Genomic DNA, 14,732 nt, shown 5'->3' with positions numbered 1-14,732 from the left:
CCACCCTAAGGCTGACAGGTCTAACAACCACCCAACTTGTAATCAGGCCCTAGGTCTTGTATATTTAGTCTTGTCTTTTGTGACCTCATAACCTGGTTGGGTCCAACAGGCTGTGTTTCCCTGTAATGTCCACTCCCATTGGATGTCTCCCATGAGCGCATCTTCTGGGACACAGAAGATGCAGAACTAGGTTGAGGTATTTAAAACTTTTGCTTTCTAGATTGATTAAGGAAATGGGGTTAGATTTAGCTGCATGAAAATGGTCACCTAATATATTCAAACAAGCAGAAGGGCAGATTAATCCCTTTATCAAAAATTATGAAATGTGAGCATACAGAGCAGCCACGATTAGTACAACTGGTAAGGGTAAAGTTTAGGGTGAATTATCATTTTATGTGGTAGCTTTTGTAAATGCAGAGTTCATTCTGTCAGACAGAATTTATAATAAGGTGTCAAAAGTTACAAAGAAGAAGTGTGTCAATAGGTCTTGAGCCTCAAAATGATGGTTCTTAATGTTTTCATTGGATCTAACATATTTTAAGAAGGATTTTAACATATTTTAAGAAGGATTTACATTGATAGTGACATGTTCTTCCCTGAATGCCAATGTAGCATTCCTGATAAGAGAACCGAGAAAATACACTTTTAGCTCTGTTTCTTCTTTTTTTATTAGAGAGAAGCCTGTGAAAGGACCAGCCAGGATCTTATTCTTAAGAAGGATGAGACAAGCTTAACTGATCACCTGCTCTGCTAAACAAGTTGTGCTGTATAAAATAACATTATGTGAAAAGCAAAGCAATTAATGAAACCATGCATTATGCATGGCTTAGACAGGTGATATATTTTCTTAATGTGATACTTGGTGGCAGCGCTAAATGAGATGTCTACTAATTCAAAGCTTGGGAAACAGTTCTAGTATGCACTGGCACTTATCTTCCCTGTTTCAAGTCTTCAGTAGTCATGCCTCCACTCAAACAAAGCTCTGTCACCCCCTTTGCCAGCTGCTCTCCTTCCACCTTTCACCATATCCCTCTTTCAATATTTCCTTCAAGATTTAATTAAGGATTATCCTACACTGACTCACCCACTGCCTCTTTGCCAACAATTTCCGAAACGTCTGGCAGGAGCATGGCTTCCACAAAATGCACTCTACTGATGCTGTATCCCCACACACCACTAATGTCATCCTCAGCATCCTATACAACGGCCTCTCATCTGCCCTCATAATGTTTATGCTGCGATGCTTTCACTATTATTCACTGAAATATCCTCTTTTCAACAATGGCGGATCGGGGACTGCTTCTCTTGATGGCAGGAGCAACTTCATGTTTTAAGCAATTCAGGCTTCACTCAGCCCCAAATAAGCATCCTCTAATGTTCTGTATGTGTCCTTATTCTTGTATTTATATATCGCATTGCCTGTGATTCCACGATTTCTTCCAATGAATGAAGAGTCAACCTTTAGTAGAAGTCACACAAATCTTCTCATTCCCACTCCTCAATTTTTCAATCAAGACCCAAGGTTCGGACTTCCACTTCCCTCTCGCTCATTGTTTTGTGTAGTGCTATACTAAGCAGGAACACATTGAAAATGAAAACAAATATTTCCCATCTTCTACTGCACCCAAAACAATTCTGTTCTTATCACAAATTACCCTTGATAACTTGTTTCCTTTCCATCACACTGCAACCTTCCACTTTACCATGATAGGAAACCGAATCTCAATTTCTTAATTATTACACAACTCAATGGAATTATTTTGTCAACCTCAAAAGGATGAAATGCTGAGTTGATTCACTGTGATTGAAACATATGATATTCTGATTAAAACCAGCTCTCTACAGTAGAAGCATGAGTCCAATGCCCTGTCTTACTGGTTATGCAATTCACCGAAACAAGTATGTCTGCTACATCTAACCTGTGCAGTATCTGCCAGGTCCATTCTGTCACCCAATCACCCAAGACTCTAACCCCCACATGCAATCAGGTATAAACTCCTTCACTGCACTACTGCCTTGCATTGTTCACCAACATATTTCATTTCTTGTAACAAGGACATTGACAAATCATGTTCTGTATTCTTTAAATTGACCCATGGCACTGTCAATCCTTATTTCACAGAAACAATTACAATACAAACTACCCAGTCCCTCACTACACATGGTCCAGTGATTCCAAAATCCATGATAAACTGAAACATTGCTTAGCTGTACTTTTAAAATAAAATTGCACCATTTTCATTGTTATTTTACTGTTACAAATCAGAGGAAATTATTGCTAGAAATTATGCCAGCAAAATGATAGCAACCTTCATGTATTTTTTGTATGATAAGGCAAATCAGTGGTTATTAAAAAGGGGTTCACCAGTGTTACCAAGGTGACTCCAAGGGCTAGTTGGCTGGCCTCCTGTTTCTGAGCTTCAGAGACACAAAAATCTCCCACAACATGAACCATGTCCCTTGGCCTACCCTCCAAGTGGTGACCACCCAGTTCAGCAACCTTGGAAGCCCAAACAGCCTAAAACCAAAACTTGGAAGTTAAATATTTTTCAGCAAAAAAGTGATCCGACAGGAGACCAGGACCTACCAGCTTGATGATCTGTCCAAGGCACATTGCTGGTTGGCCTGACTTTGCGGTAGCTCCCGCTATATTTTTCTCTACAGCAGCACACCCAATTCAGCAGCTCCTCTCAGGAGAGGTGTCCTTCCTCATAGAGCCCTTGTTGTCTACAGCCTATAGCTTTATTACACCGTAAACTTCTGACTTCCAAAGAAGATACTAAGGGACCAATTTAGAACTTGGAGGAGGGTAATACTTTGCCACAAACGTGATGGATATCCTGTCTGCTGTACTACAATCCCATTATATTCTATGAGGATTGTAATTTGGTGGACGGGATATCTGTCACATTTGTGACTTAGTACCTCCAAGTTCTAAATCAGGCCCTTAGCTTGATTATAGAAATTCTCACTGCGACTTCACCTTGTGTGCTCCATCATAGTTGAACATAACTTTTGACTTTGCCCTGTTCTCATGCGACTAGATGTCCGTGGTTAACGCTTTGATCTTTTAGGTGCTAGTTTGTACCAAAGCCTTTTAAAATTCATAACTCTGGTTCTATCGACTGGATTTTTCTCATTTTGGTGTCAACTAATTTATTAAACTGTACTCTATTTTTCTATATTGGTGTGGGATTTTTCTTGTGTGGTTGTTTCAAATTATTACTGTTTAAGTGCTGCGTAAATAATTTACACATTGCCTCAAAGTTAAACCTGACTGGTTTTGTGCCAAGATACCAGAGAGTTGAGCATAGGTTAATTTAGTGAAATTTTTTTTTTGGTTCACCCTGAGAGGGCTTCTGGTTGTTGCTTGACAAAAGTCCAAACCCCCTTCAACCAAAACCCCAATTTCCTACATTGGTGCTCAGTGGGGGGATCTAGTACTTGTGTCTGTGCAGTACCATGTTGTGCAACAATAGAAATCCCCAAAATAATTTGATACCAGATCTGACCTTTTTAAAAATTATCTTTAGATTTTGTTCGGGCTAGTTTCCTCTTTAATTCAAATTTACATTTACTTCACCTCCTTTTTGCTGCAATGGAGATGGAGCTGATCAAGATGGATGACCTCAGCAAGGCTGAGCTGCAGAGGTAAAGAAAGAGAAGGAGCTGAATGCAGGAAGGAGGACACAAAGGTGGAAGTCCAATTAGCCCTCTGTGGTCATGAGAAGGTCAACGGAATGCAGTCCACTCCAGAGAAGCTACAGGATGACCACATTGGGGAAGAGGAAATGGACTTTAGAGGAGGCGGAGGAGGGCCTGGCCACAGATCCTGAGCTGCAGCAGACTTAGGACGAAGAGGATGGCAACTTGGTGACAGAAATGGAGCCCCTGAAAAGGCAGGGAGTAGTGTGTCCTCACAAAGCCTGTCCTCTAATGAGTTGGCAGGAAGGAAAGCAGAAAGGGATTTCAGACTGTAGATGGATAAACGTAAAATGGAAGAGACCTCTGTCCAGAGAGATGCAGGGGAAAGAAGGGCCGGGGCAGACAGAGTCCTAGAAGAGAGGAAGCTGGCCCTGGAAGAAAGTAAAATGACTCATGAGATGAGTATGAAGGAGCCATACCTTGAGGCTAAACAAGCAACAGAATCCAGCAGTAGTGATGGCAGCATAGAGGTGATTGCCTACACACCCCAAGATGTGGTGCCCAGCTATGTGGTGGGTGTGTCATAGATAAATGATTTTCTGCATATGAAATAGCTCTGAGGATGCACAGGGCCCTAGAGGAGGCTTGAGGAGTTAGCCTGTCAAACCACAGGCCCCTAGTGAGTAGGAATACTCTTCATATTTTGGAAGTAGGGGGCCAGATGAGTTACGCTCCCATTAAAGCTATTTTTACTTGCCAAATTTAAGCTAATCGCTGAGAAGTATTGCATCAGGTTCAAAGACAGTCATACATTGCCAAACCAGTCTTTGGTGGATTTCTTAGACTACTCTAGTAAGGCACTGAGTAGTTGGGTAGAGAGAGTAATTGTATTGGGCTGTATCATCTTATTTTTTGCGAGTGCATGCTCAGTACTTGCTTTACAGAGTTGTGTCAACACCCAATTGACAGCAAGCTAACTGAACCCACAGAGATTGCAAAGGAGATGACCTCTGGATTAGTACCAAAGTGTTTAAGAAGGTACCTGGGTTCAGATTCCCTGCAGCAGAGTGAGGGGGCATCAAAATTCACACAGACAATTCAATTAATAAGGTGGGGGTGGGGTTCCGAGCCCCTTCTGAGAAAGAGGGGGTATGTTCTGGTGGGCAGTGGGCGATGGCCCATGGCACCCCATTTCCCGCTCCAGTGCTTTGATTGTTCTGAGTTACGACACAAGCAGGGTTGCTCTGTCTTAGGGAAAAACCCACTGGTAGGATCTCTAAGGTGGTGATCAATATGGCCTTACGCGTAAGTAGTCCCCAGGGGCAAGTGTTAGGACATGCACTAGTCTCCATTAGTTGGGAGATAAACTCAAAGGGTGAGCTTGTGTTCCCTGAGGGTTGGAGCCATCACTTTTACCAGGTCACAATAAATGGAATCCCTGTCAGTGCTATGAGGGATACCGGTGCCAGTCAGACCAAGGTAGTCTTGTTTTCCCAGATCAGTACTTCGGACAGGTGTGTGGGTGTCTCAAGCCCATGACCAGGACTTCTCCCACCCTATGGTTCTGGTTTCCTTGGAATGGGGTAGAGAGATGATCCAGAGGAAGGTCAGATTTAGGCCCTCATTCTGACCTTGGCGGGCGGCGGAGGCCGCCCGCCAAAGTCCCGCCGTCAGGTTACCGTTCCGCGGTCGAAAGACCGCGGCGGTAATTCTGACTTTCCCGCTGGGCTGGCGGGCGGTCGCCTTCAGACCGCCAGCCAGCCCAGCGGGAAAGAGGCTTCCACGATGAAGCCGGCTCGGAATCGAGCCGGCGGAGTGGAAGCTGTGCGACGGGTGCAGTTGCACCCGTCGCGTATTTCACTGTCTGCACAGCAGACAGTGAAATACATGTAGGGGCCCTCTTACGGGGGCCCCTGCAATGCCCATGCCAGTGGCATGGGCACTGCAGGGGCCCCCAGGGGCCCCGCGACCCCCCCTACCGCCATCCGGATCTCGGCGGTCCGACCGCCGGGATCTGGATGGCGGTAGGGGGGGTCGGAATCCCCGCGGCGGTGCAGCAAGCTGCGCCGCCGCGGAGGATTCAATGGGGCCGCGGTACACTGGCGGGACCCCGCCAGTGGTGCCGGTCCGACCGCGGCTTTACCGCCGTGGTCGGAATCCCCATTGGAGCACCGCCGGCCTGTCGGCGGTGCTCCCGCGGTCCTCCGCCCTGGCGGTCAAAGACCGCCAGGGTCAGAATGAGGGCCTTAGTCCCCAGATGCCCATTGACTGCATTCTGGGGAAGTGAGTTGTCAACAGTACTGGAAGAGCTGAGAGGGGCAGCTGCCCAGAACACCCTGAAAGCTCAGGTTTCTGGAGGTACCACTCCCAAACAGAAAGTACAGAAGCCTAGAAAGAGAGGTGGGAGAAAGGCTCATCCCTGATCCCTGTTTAGCCTCAGGTTACAGAACCTGGGCTGAGTAGCCAGTCTCAGGCTACCATCCCAGGACTGGTGGGAGGGAGAGTGGAAGAAGGGTGCCTAACACCCAGGGCTGTCAGCCCCACTCTGAGAATCGTCAAAGGTAAGAGAGCCGTCAACAGCAGTTAGGGATATCCTTGCTAGCCCAAAGGCTAGAAGTCTGGCCAACCAAAGGTCCCCACTTAGAGCCTCCACCTGGAAGTCATAGCTGTCAATGGCCTCTGTTGGTTGTTGTCCTTATAGACAGAGTTTTCCTCAGCTTGGGTACAAGTGTCTGAGCAAAGGGTTGGAATGTGCCACATCACTTTGTTGGCCATGGTGGTATTGTTTGCCTACTGAGATGCATCTTTGAGCAAGTTAAGGTTAGGTGCTTCACAGAAGGGGTCCATGGGTGACAGTAAGTTCTCCATGAGTTAGTTCAGGAGCTCGGGAGAGGTTCAGAGGTGTACTGAAGTGGCAAGGACATCTGCAATAGAGGCCCATTGTCCATGTTTCAAGGCCTAAGCAGGGAAGTCCATCAAGGTATTGATTAGTCTCCCCTAGATTTTGGCTGGAGGGTGAGTTGTGTTGGACTTGGCCCTCTCTCCAGGGTCACTCCCAAACGTTTTTGCTTGTTCCCCTTCCATTTTCTGAATTTTGTTTTTGAGGGCATTAGGACTCTGTGCACCTTTCCACTGCTAACTAGTGCTAACATGCTTGTGCTCTCTCCTTTAAACATTGTAAAATTGCCTTACACCCAACTGTAACATGTAATTAACTTATATGTCCCTAGTAAAGTGGTACAAAATGTACCCAAGGCCTGTAAATGCTACTAATGGTCCTGCAGCATTTATTGTGATCCCCACTTATCAAGCCTTTAAATATGTCTCAGGACTGCCATTGTACCTGTGTGCAATTTAAACCAGTGCTTGAAATCAAGAAGTAGAAGTGCAGGTACTCTGTACCAGAGTACCTGCTTCTTTCTGAAAAGTGCCGGTACTCTCCAATGAAGAGTATTACTTTTTTCTTGAGAAGTACATGTACTCTCCCTCGCAAAATAAAAAAGTGTCAGTACTCAGTACGGGACAGTACTGGCCCATTTAAAGCACAGGTTTTAACTACCAATTTAACCTGGCAAATAAACATTTTGCCAGGCCTAAACCTCAATTTTTTATACAAATATGTCACTCCTAGGGTAGGCCCTAAATCAGCCCACAGGGCAGGGTGCATTGTATTTAAAAATATATGCACCCTGCATTTAAGTTTTGTATTCCCTTGTAGTAAAAAAACTCCCAAATTGTTGTGTTCACTACTGTGATACCTACATCTCCAGTATGATAAAATTGGATTACCTTAGTATATTTATTAAGTGACAACTTATATTTGGAATCAGGTAGAAATATCATATTTTGGCACAAAAGAATTATCATTTGAAATTGTCTTTAATAGTAAAGTTGCAGTTTAAGTCACAATTTTTAAAATGCCTTATTCTAACCATTTGGTGTCTGGAGGCTTTGTCCTGGGTCACCTGGCTGTGAGTAGCATGGCAGATGGTCTTTGTTTATGCCTCCTAGACAGTGAGACAAAGGGGGACTAGGTGTTTGCAGGATGGGCAATTCTGCCAGGATGGGGGGGCAGAGCTGGTCCCTACCCCACTTACCTTTGGAAGGAGCTGCCTTAGCACACACAAGGAACTTTACACTAGCCTGTCACAATATACCCCTTGGGACCTGGGCAGGGAGGAAGAGAATTCGAGAACCATCTGTGTGTGGGGGGGAATTATAGAAGTTTCTTCCACTTCAAAGCAGGCATCAGGTATAAATATAGGACCCCCAAACTCACTCTTCAATTTAATTGTGGACTTTCTGAGGACACTCAGAAGGCCTGCCCTTCACTTCAGAAGACTGCTCTGATGCTTGAAGCCTGATTTGTACTTCAGAGGACTTCCCTGCTGCTGGAAGCCTACCTTGCTGCTTGAACCCAGGACTACTAGAGTGACTCCAAGGGCTAGTTGGCTGGTCTACTGTTCTAAGCTACAGGGACCCAGCTTGAACCTTGCACCTGGTCCCTGCTTGAAGTGAGCCCTATCCCCCAAGTGGTGCTCATCCAGTCCTGGACCCTTAGAATTGGTGATAAGGGTGTCCATACAGCCTAAAACCAAAACTTGGTATTTAGAGATTTTTCCACTAAAAATTGGTCCGAATACTGATTGGAGACCAGGACCTACAGATGGGGTATTCGGCCTCTTGGAGCCCTAGCCTGCTACAGCCTGCAGCTTCTTCCTCTTGCAGATTTTCAGCTTCCAAAAAAGAGACTAAGTTCAAGTGAAGGAATCTTCATTGCAACCTCGTCCAGCTGCAACCTGATGACAACATCTCCTTCTCGGACATCGCCAGCTGCACTGCTCCACTGAATTTTACCTGCAGAGACATTTTCTTCTACAATTTCATCTAAGACCGAATGTAAGCAGAGACCAGGCCCAATCCTCTTTGTAAAAAAACCTGCGCTCCCTTGCAGTCAGTCATAACTTTTGACTTTGCCCCGGCCTTACATGACTAGATGTCCACAGTTGGCACTTTGCTCTAAGTGCTGTTTTGCACTTTAAACTTTAAACATTCATAACTCCGGTTCTACTGATTGGATTTTTGTCATTTTGTTGTCAAATAATTCATTAAAAAGTACTCTTTTCATTTCTAAATTGGTGTGGGGTTTTCGTTATGTGGGGTTTTCATGTTATTACTGTTTTAGTGCTGCATAAATAATTTACACATTGCCTCTAACTTTAGCTTGGCTGCTTTTATGCCAAGCTACCAGAGGGTTAAGCATGGGTCAGTTTAGAGAATTTTTGAGGTTCACACTCATAGGGATTGTAGTTGTTGCTTGAGAATGGTTCATCACCTCCTCAACCAACAACCCAATTTCCTAAAGTCAGTTTTAATAAAACCTTTTTTGACTCTGAGATGTCAGGGAGGAATTATTTTCATTCACAGGACGCCCTTGACAGTCAGGCTCCTGCCACAATAGGAGGGAAATCTGGTTTTGGCCCTGCCAGGTATGGGAGTGGCCATCAGGTTGAAGATGGGCCTGTCTGGTGGCAGCTGGGGTCTGCCATGTTGAAACAGAAGATCCTGGGTAATTTTATAGTAAGATCAAGAAGAAGTGTTGCAAAAAAGGTAGGAGACCTCAAGAAAATATAATTGGGTGGTATATTTTCTCCAATCAGTGGCTAGCGCACACAATAAATCTGGCATCTTAACCACCACCCCTTCAATTCCTTCATGGACGTCCGAAGACTCCATTTGAAGAGGACTCTTGAATTGTGATGGAACCCAGGGAACTGCTCTCCAATGGTCAAGTGATTAACAACCTGTTTAACTTCTTCAGGGACACAAAAAGCAGAAGGATTCCAGATTCCAGGAGGGGCTAGCTGACTAAAGAGGACTGGATCCTACAAGAGGCATGGCTGGAGAAAGACCTGGTTCCTAAAACCCTGCTCCTGAGGAGCTTGGGGCTGCAGTACTGAACGGAAGGAGCTCTCCCAGCTGTTGGAGACTAAATCTAAAGGTAAAAATTTGATCAAGACAACCTCCATGTGGTATCCGACCTCCGCTCCACTGTGATCAGCCTAAAATTGCACCTAGGTCATAGTCCGCTGCCAGCTGTTGTTTCTCTAAAAAGCTTGGCATGCTTTACGGCGTTTTACTATAAAACTTTGAGAATGCATATCTCTGCTTCTCGATCTATTTGCTCATTTAGTTTTTCTCTATTTTTCAAAATTGGGTTGGGAATTTTATTGCATTATGTTCTTTACTTTAAAATTGTTGTTACTGCTTGAACCTAGCATGCACTTCACTAGGGATTTCTTCCAACTCTTTGTTCCATATTTTCCAGGGATTGAGCAAGTAATTCTCTCAGAACTGTGTTTTTACCTAATCAGAGTGGATTTATTGAATTGGTAGGGTTGCTACCTCCCGAATTAAAAACCCCATTTCTGAAAAATACCTGCTAACTCAAGAACTACATTCTCAATCATGTGAAGATCCACCTCTAAATTCAGCCCCTTGGAACTCACTCTGTTCAGGATCTAGGAGCCAATGTCTTCTCTTTTCACTCCCACCAGCACCATGTTTCTACAGCTCTTTGAAGGAATTGCTCAATTGCACCGGTGAGAAATAGCAAACAAAATTAAAGTAAAATTAAATATATTAGCTCTACAGATTAAGCAGGGAATGGTCTACCTACGCTGGGGTCTCACAGGGTAATACTTCAGGACAAGTCTGACATCCGACAGCCCACTCCTGCTCTCCACATCAGATCATTGGGTAGGCCAGAAAGCTTCTTCGGGGATAAAGTATAATCACTCACTTGAAATGTGGGGGCTGAGTAATAAACTCGTTGGTACTAGGATGCTCTGGGAAAAGATGGACTCTAGGTTAGGCAGTCATACAGAAGGATGGTCACATTTATCCTATATTGCAACATAGTTAACACATGTAAAGCAGCAGAACACTTTGGCAACGTTACAAGTTTTATTGTGCTCTCGCTGAATGTTGCACAACAAAAGACTTTTGGGCCCTGTGTGGAAAGAAAGAGATTTCTGCATGTACAACTGCGCCCGACTCAGTACAATGTCGGCCAATAGAAACAGCGAAAGGAACACCGCATTCCACTGTTGTTTTACTTCTAAATGTTAGCATGCTGTGTGTTTTTTAACTTGCACGCACGCCTTGGGGAGTCTTGCTAACAAGTCCGCGCCCGCCTCATCTTTAGGTATCGCGGCACAACCGGTGTAACACCGTTTCTTTGAGGCCGTACAATCCGCGCTGCTAATGCTGCGAAGTGAAGTGAAAGAAATCACATTTGGATTGAAAGTGAATTAGGAGACCATAGGAGGAAATTGAGACAGTGACAAGGAGGTGCTTTAGTGCTCGTGGTGCAGGGGCGAAAAGCAGGGGTTAAATGCAGGGGTGTGTTATAGAAGTACAGTGGAAAATACCGTCAAATATAGGATTTGCTTATTTTACGAAGACATTTTTTTTGCATTTTTAAAAACTACTGGTTGGTTTGAAATAATGCAAACTGGGCGGTTAATTGATGTATGCCTTTGCTTTATGCGCTTTCATGACTTACTTTGTCGAATAGAGCAAATGACTGAGTATAAACCAGGCGATCCATTTCACTAGGGTGTGTACTAGTGCCTGGCAGGCCTAGGCCGCCTCTCAGTGGTATGTAATTAATGGGATCGATGGGCAGATGGAAGGGTGCAGTGCAGAGACAGTGATCCCAGGCACACTTCTGCTGTCCCGATCGCCTCCCTGATTATCTGTCGCTGTGCGCGGTCATTAATCAGACTCAAAGAGCCCTTGCCGGGCGCTGACAGGGGCCTGCCTTCAGCAGCCATCATTCTCTGGCTGCCGACCAATGATCAATACTGATTACCAGAGTGCTGCATTGGGGAGGGGCCGGGCGGCGTACTCGGCACTGCAGGGCTGGCCAGACTCCCAGAGTGCACTTCTCTGAAGAAAATGTGCACGTGCAGCTGTCTCCTCTTGGCCTTCTCTCAAGGGACTCACTCCCAGGCAGGGAGTGGCCATGTCTGCCCATCAGAGGTGGAGGGCGCGCCTAAAGAAAAGGCAATATTCTGTCATGCACCAAAGACTTCCAAGAAATAGTCATTTATCGTCCTTCTGTTGGACCCACCATCTCTGTCACCGTCTTTTTTTCCTCTACCCTTTCTCTTCTCTCTCGGTCGCTTTCTCTCAGTTTTTTTACTCTTTACTTCCGTCTCTTTTGCTGTCTTCTCTGGCTGCCTCCTCACAGTCATTCCCTGCTCTCTTTATAAGTTATTTCTGGCTGATCTTTTCTCTCCCGCATTGTCTCGTTCGGTCTGGCATTCTAGCCCTCCCTCCCTATCACATGCACGCGCGATCTTTCGCCTCTTCTCTAAATTAATGCAGTAATATGTTACTAGTGGTATGCGTGTAAATATATGTATACCCTAGTATTTATTGCTGCCTGGCGTGCACATGCGTGTTATTTCCAGATACATATAGCTGTTCCAAATGAGAAAATGCCAGAAACAGATACTAGGGGCTATTGCTCCCACTCAGGGTGCGGTGTCAAATAAAATGCCACACTTTTTCTCAAATATCTGCCATCGCTTGGTATCCCCTAACTTGACAGAGCCTTGGCCTCCAGTCACTGGAGCTTCACGAGTCGATATGTGTTGATTAACAACGATATCCACCAATGTATTTAAAAACACATGCAGATTGCCATTCTGTCAAATCTAAATGACCTGTTGACTACCATCTCCGCCCCGCCCCCAGGGCGTAGAGCATTTTCCATTTTGGTACTTCGACCGACTCAGCAAGTAGCAGAAGCGACCGCACAAACCACCTGACAGATAATCCCAGTTGCTATTTGGCACAAGGGTAGCCTGTATGTGTTAATGACACTTCTCAAGCCCCTCGCTGAAACCCCTCGGTCGCTTCCGGCCCAGCCCTAAGGCTAGCACTGCACGCGCTGCCACTGCGGACTGCACCGAGAGCTACGACAGGCACACGAAGACGCCCATTAAGCCACCACACGACCACTCAGACTGCACTCCAAATCACACAGCCAGACACACCAGAACTAGAATAAAGGAAGACAGCCCTAAAGCCAACATTACACGCACGCCCACTGCAGACTGTGAGAAAAGACACACACACATACACTTCCAAAGCATGGACTCTGAACGCTGCCCAGAAAGCTACACCGACACACACACACGTGCATACCCATGAAAAGAGACACAGTGATATACACACCCGTTCACTGGAGGTACAAACACACACATATCCCCACAAAATAGATACACACAGGTCCGACCAAGGCACACAGACATCACAGACCAACTCACATAGCGCCGCTTCCTCAGCAAAACATCTGAGGCTCGCATCTCGACCAAAGCACGCAGCTGGCGCACTGCTGTATGCGGTGGAGGGCGTGGTGCTGAACGGAGAGGGCACATTTTACCACGGCTTATATTGCACATTTCAGACAATGCCTCGAGAATAAAACACAAGGACAGAGTTTCCCTTCTTCCGCGGACTTAAAAAGAAACAGAAAACCTCCAGCTACCAGTAGGATGCCTTAACACACCGTGGACAGGACACACAGAGGACGCCGTCCCGCATCCACATTATGAGAAAACAGGCTATTCTGCGAATGGGAGCAGTTGTGAACCAAACCACGAGGTTAAATGAATAACTAACAGGTGTTTCTACCTTGCACATTTAATATGTAATTTACTGGTTTAAAATACGCACAAACTCCAGCTCGTGCAGCTGTATAGTAATATATATTTGAACTGCAATCATGCTTTGAGTATTAATACATGGGTGAACACACCCCTTCCCAGGGGGGACGCGCACGGACGCCCTCCCTGCTGAAGCCATATGGGTGGGGTCGCTGCATTGTGCTGCCTTCAGTTCACACAGCTATGCAGGTGCCTGGAGGTTCTGGCACTGCAAGAGACCGTGGACCGACAGGATTCTCACACAAAACAGCAGGAAGAAAAATATCACCATTGGAACTGAGTGAAAACGCATATTCCTTAAAATGGCGAAAGACAGATCATGGTTGTAGCAGGGAGGCAAACGGCAGCCTGGGGCGTGTTCATCCTCTGACAGGGCAGAGCCAGGGCACATTTTACTGCAGTCTCAACCCAGGTACCTCCACGAAGGAAGAGTGAGGAGAGGGTCAGGAGGGATCCATCTAAAGCAGACGGCGGTGGGGGAGCTACCCGGCTGCACACAATTCTGTATCTGTGCGAAGGAGCTATATAGCGCTAGCCTAGCTGAAACCGCAGTGCCAGAGCTCCAGCAGGGGCCGGGCTGCGGCTCCGCGGGGCTTCCTGCCCCAAGGTCAACGTTGATCCTGCACTGGGCCCCCGCTGCTCCGGCCGGGCAGGTCCGGCCCCGCAGGATGAGGAGGGAGGCTCACTCTTACCCATTGCTGTCTTCGCCATGGTGAGCTGAGCGGTGCCGGGAGCTGGAGGAGTCGAGGGGTCCGTGCGCGGCAGTGGAGGCAGAGAGAGAGGTGGGCGACTGACTAAGGCACTGAGTCAGCAGAGCGGGGCCGTGCGGGAGGAAGGGGAAGGGGCGGTGGCTGTGAATGATCAGCGTGGCTCCGCCGGCGTAGATTGGCTGCTGCGCTCCCTCGACGGCAGCCACAAAGCCCGCAAAGCTGAGCCCTCCCCTTCAGCCACCCCCTTGGAAGGTGGGGAGGGGGGAGGGGGGTATGGGTGGTGGGAGAGGCAAGAGGCGGGGGACTAGTCTGTCAGGGAGCCGTGTGAAACCGGCATCTTCTGCAATAACCTCCTCCACTGCCTTCAGTGGTACAGGCCGTGTGAAATGGCATCAGCCCCCAAGTAGACCGAAATGGCCATAGCTCCTAAAGAGACTGAAAGGGGCTCTTGGCGCTCGAACCCCATGCACGCGGCTCCCTCCTGAACATCTTATTCTACGTCGATAAAGAGAGGGTGCATCACCCCCGTTTCATGTTCTATCAAATACTGTAAGTTCGTTGCATTGAAAACTCATTTTGATGTGATGGTTTTCAGCAAGTTGCCATTAAATAAACACATTCTTAAATACCACTTTAT

At 46.5% G+C, this 14,732-nt stretch overlaps 1 protein-coding gene across 1 annotated transcript in view; it reads right to left on the bottom strand.

Moving 5' to 3' along the window:
- The window catches only part of STMN2 (stathmin 2), a 107,864-nt gene extending 93,400 nt beyond the window's left edge, over positions 1-14,464 (bottom strand). The window contains exon 1 of the mRNA XM_069220399.1: positions 14,078-14,464. Within this exon, the coding sequence (XP_069076500.1) occupies positions 14,078-14,096 (19 nt within the window). The 5' untranslated portion in view covers positions 14,097-14,464. The remainder of the gene's footprint in view (positions 1-14,077) is intronic.
- Between the last annotated feature and the right edge of the window lie 268 nt (positions 14,465-14,732).

This window comes from Pleurodeles waltl, chromosome 2_2, assembly GCF_031143425.1.
Source record: "Pleurodeles waltl isolate 20211129_DDA chromosome 2_2, aPleWal1.hap1.20221129, whole genome shotgun sequence".
NCBI lineage: Eukaryota > Metazoa > Chordata > Amphibia > Caudata > Salamandridae > Pleurodeles > Pleurodeles waltl.
The sequence above is the reverse complement of the archived record's forward strand: the minus strand, read 5'-3'. Positions and strand labels throughout refer to the sequence as shown.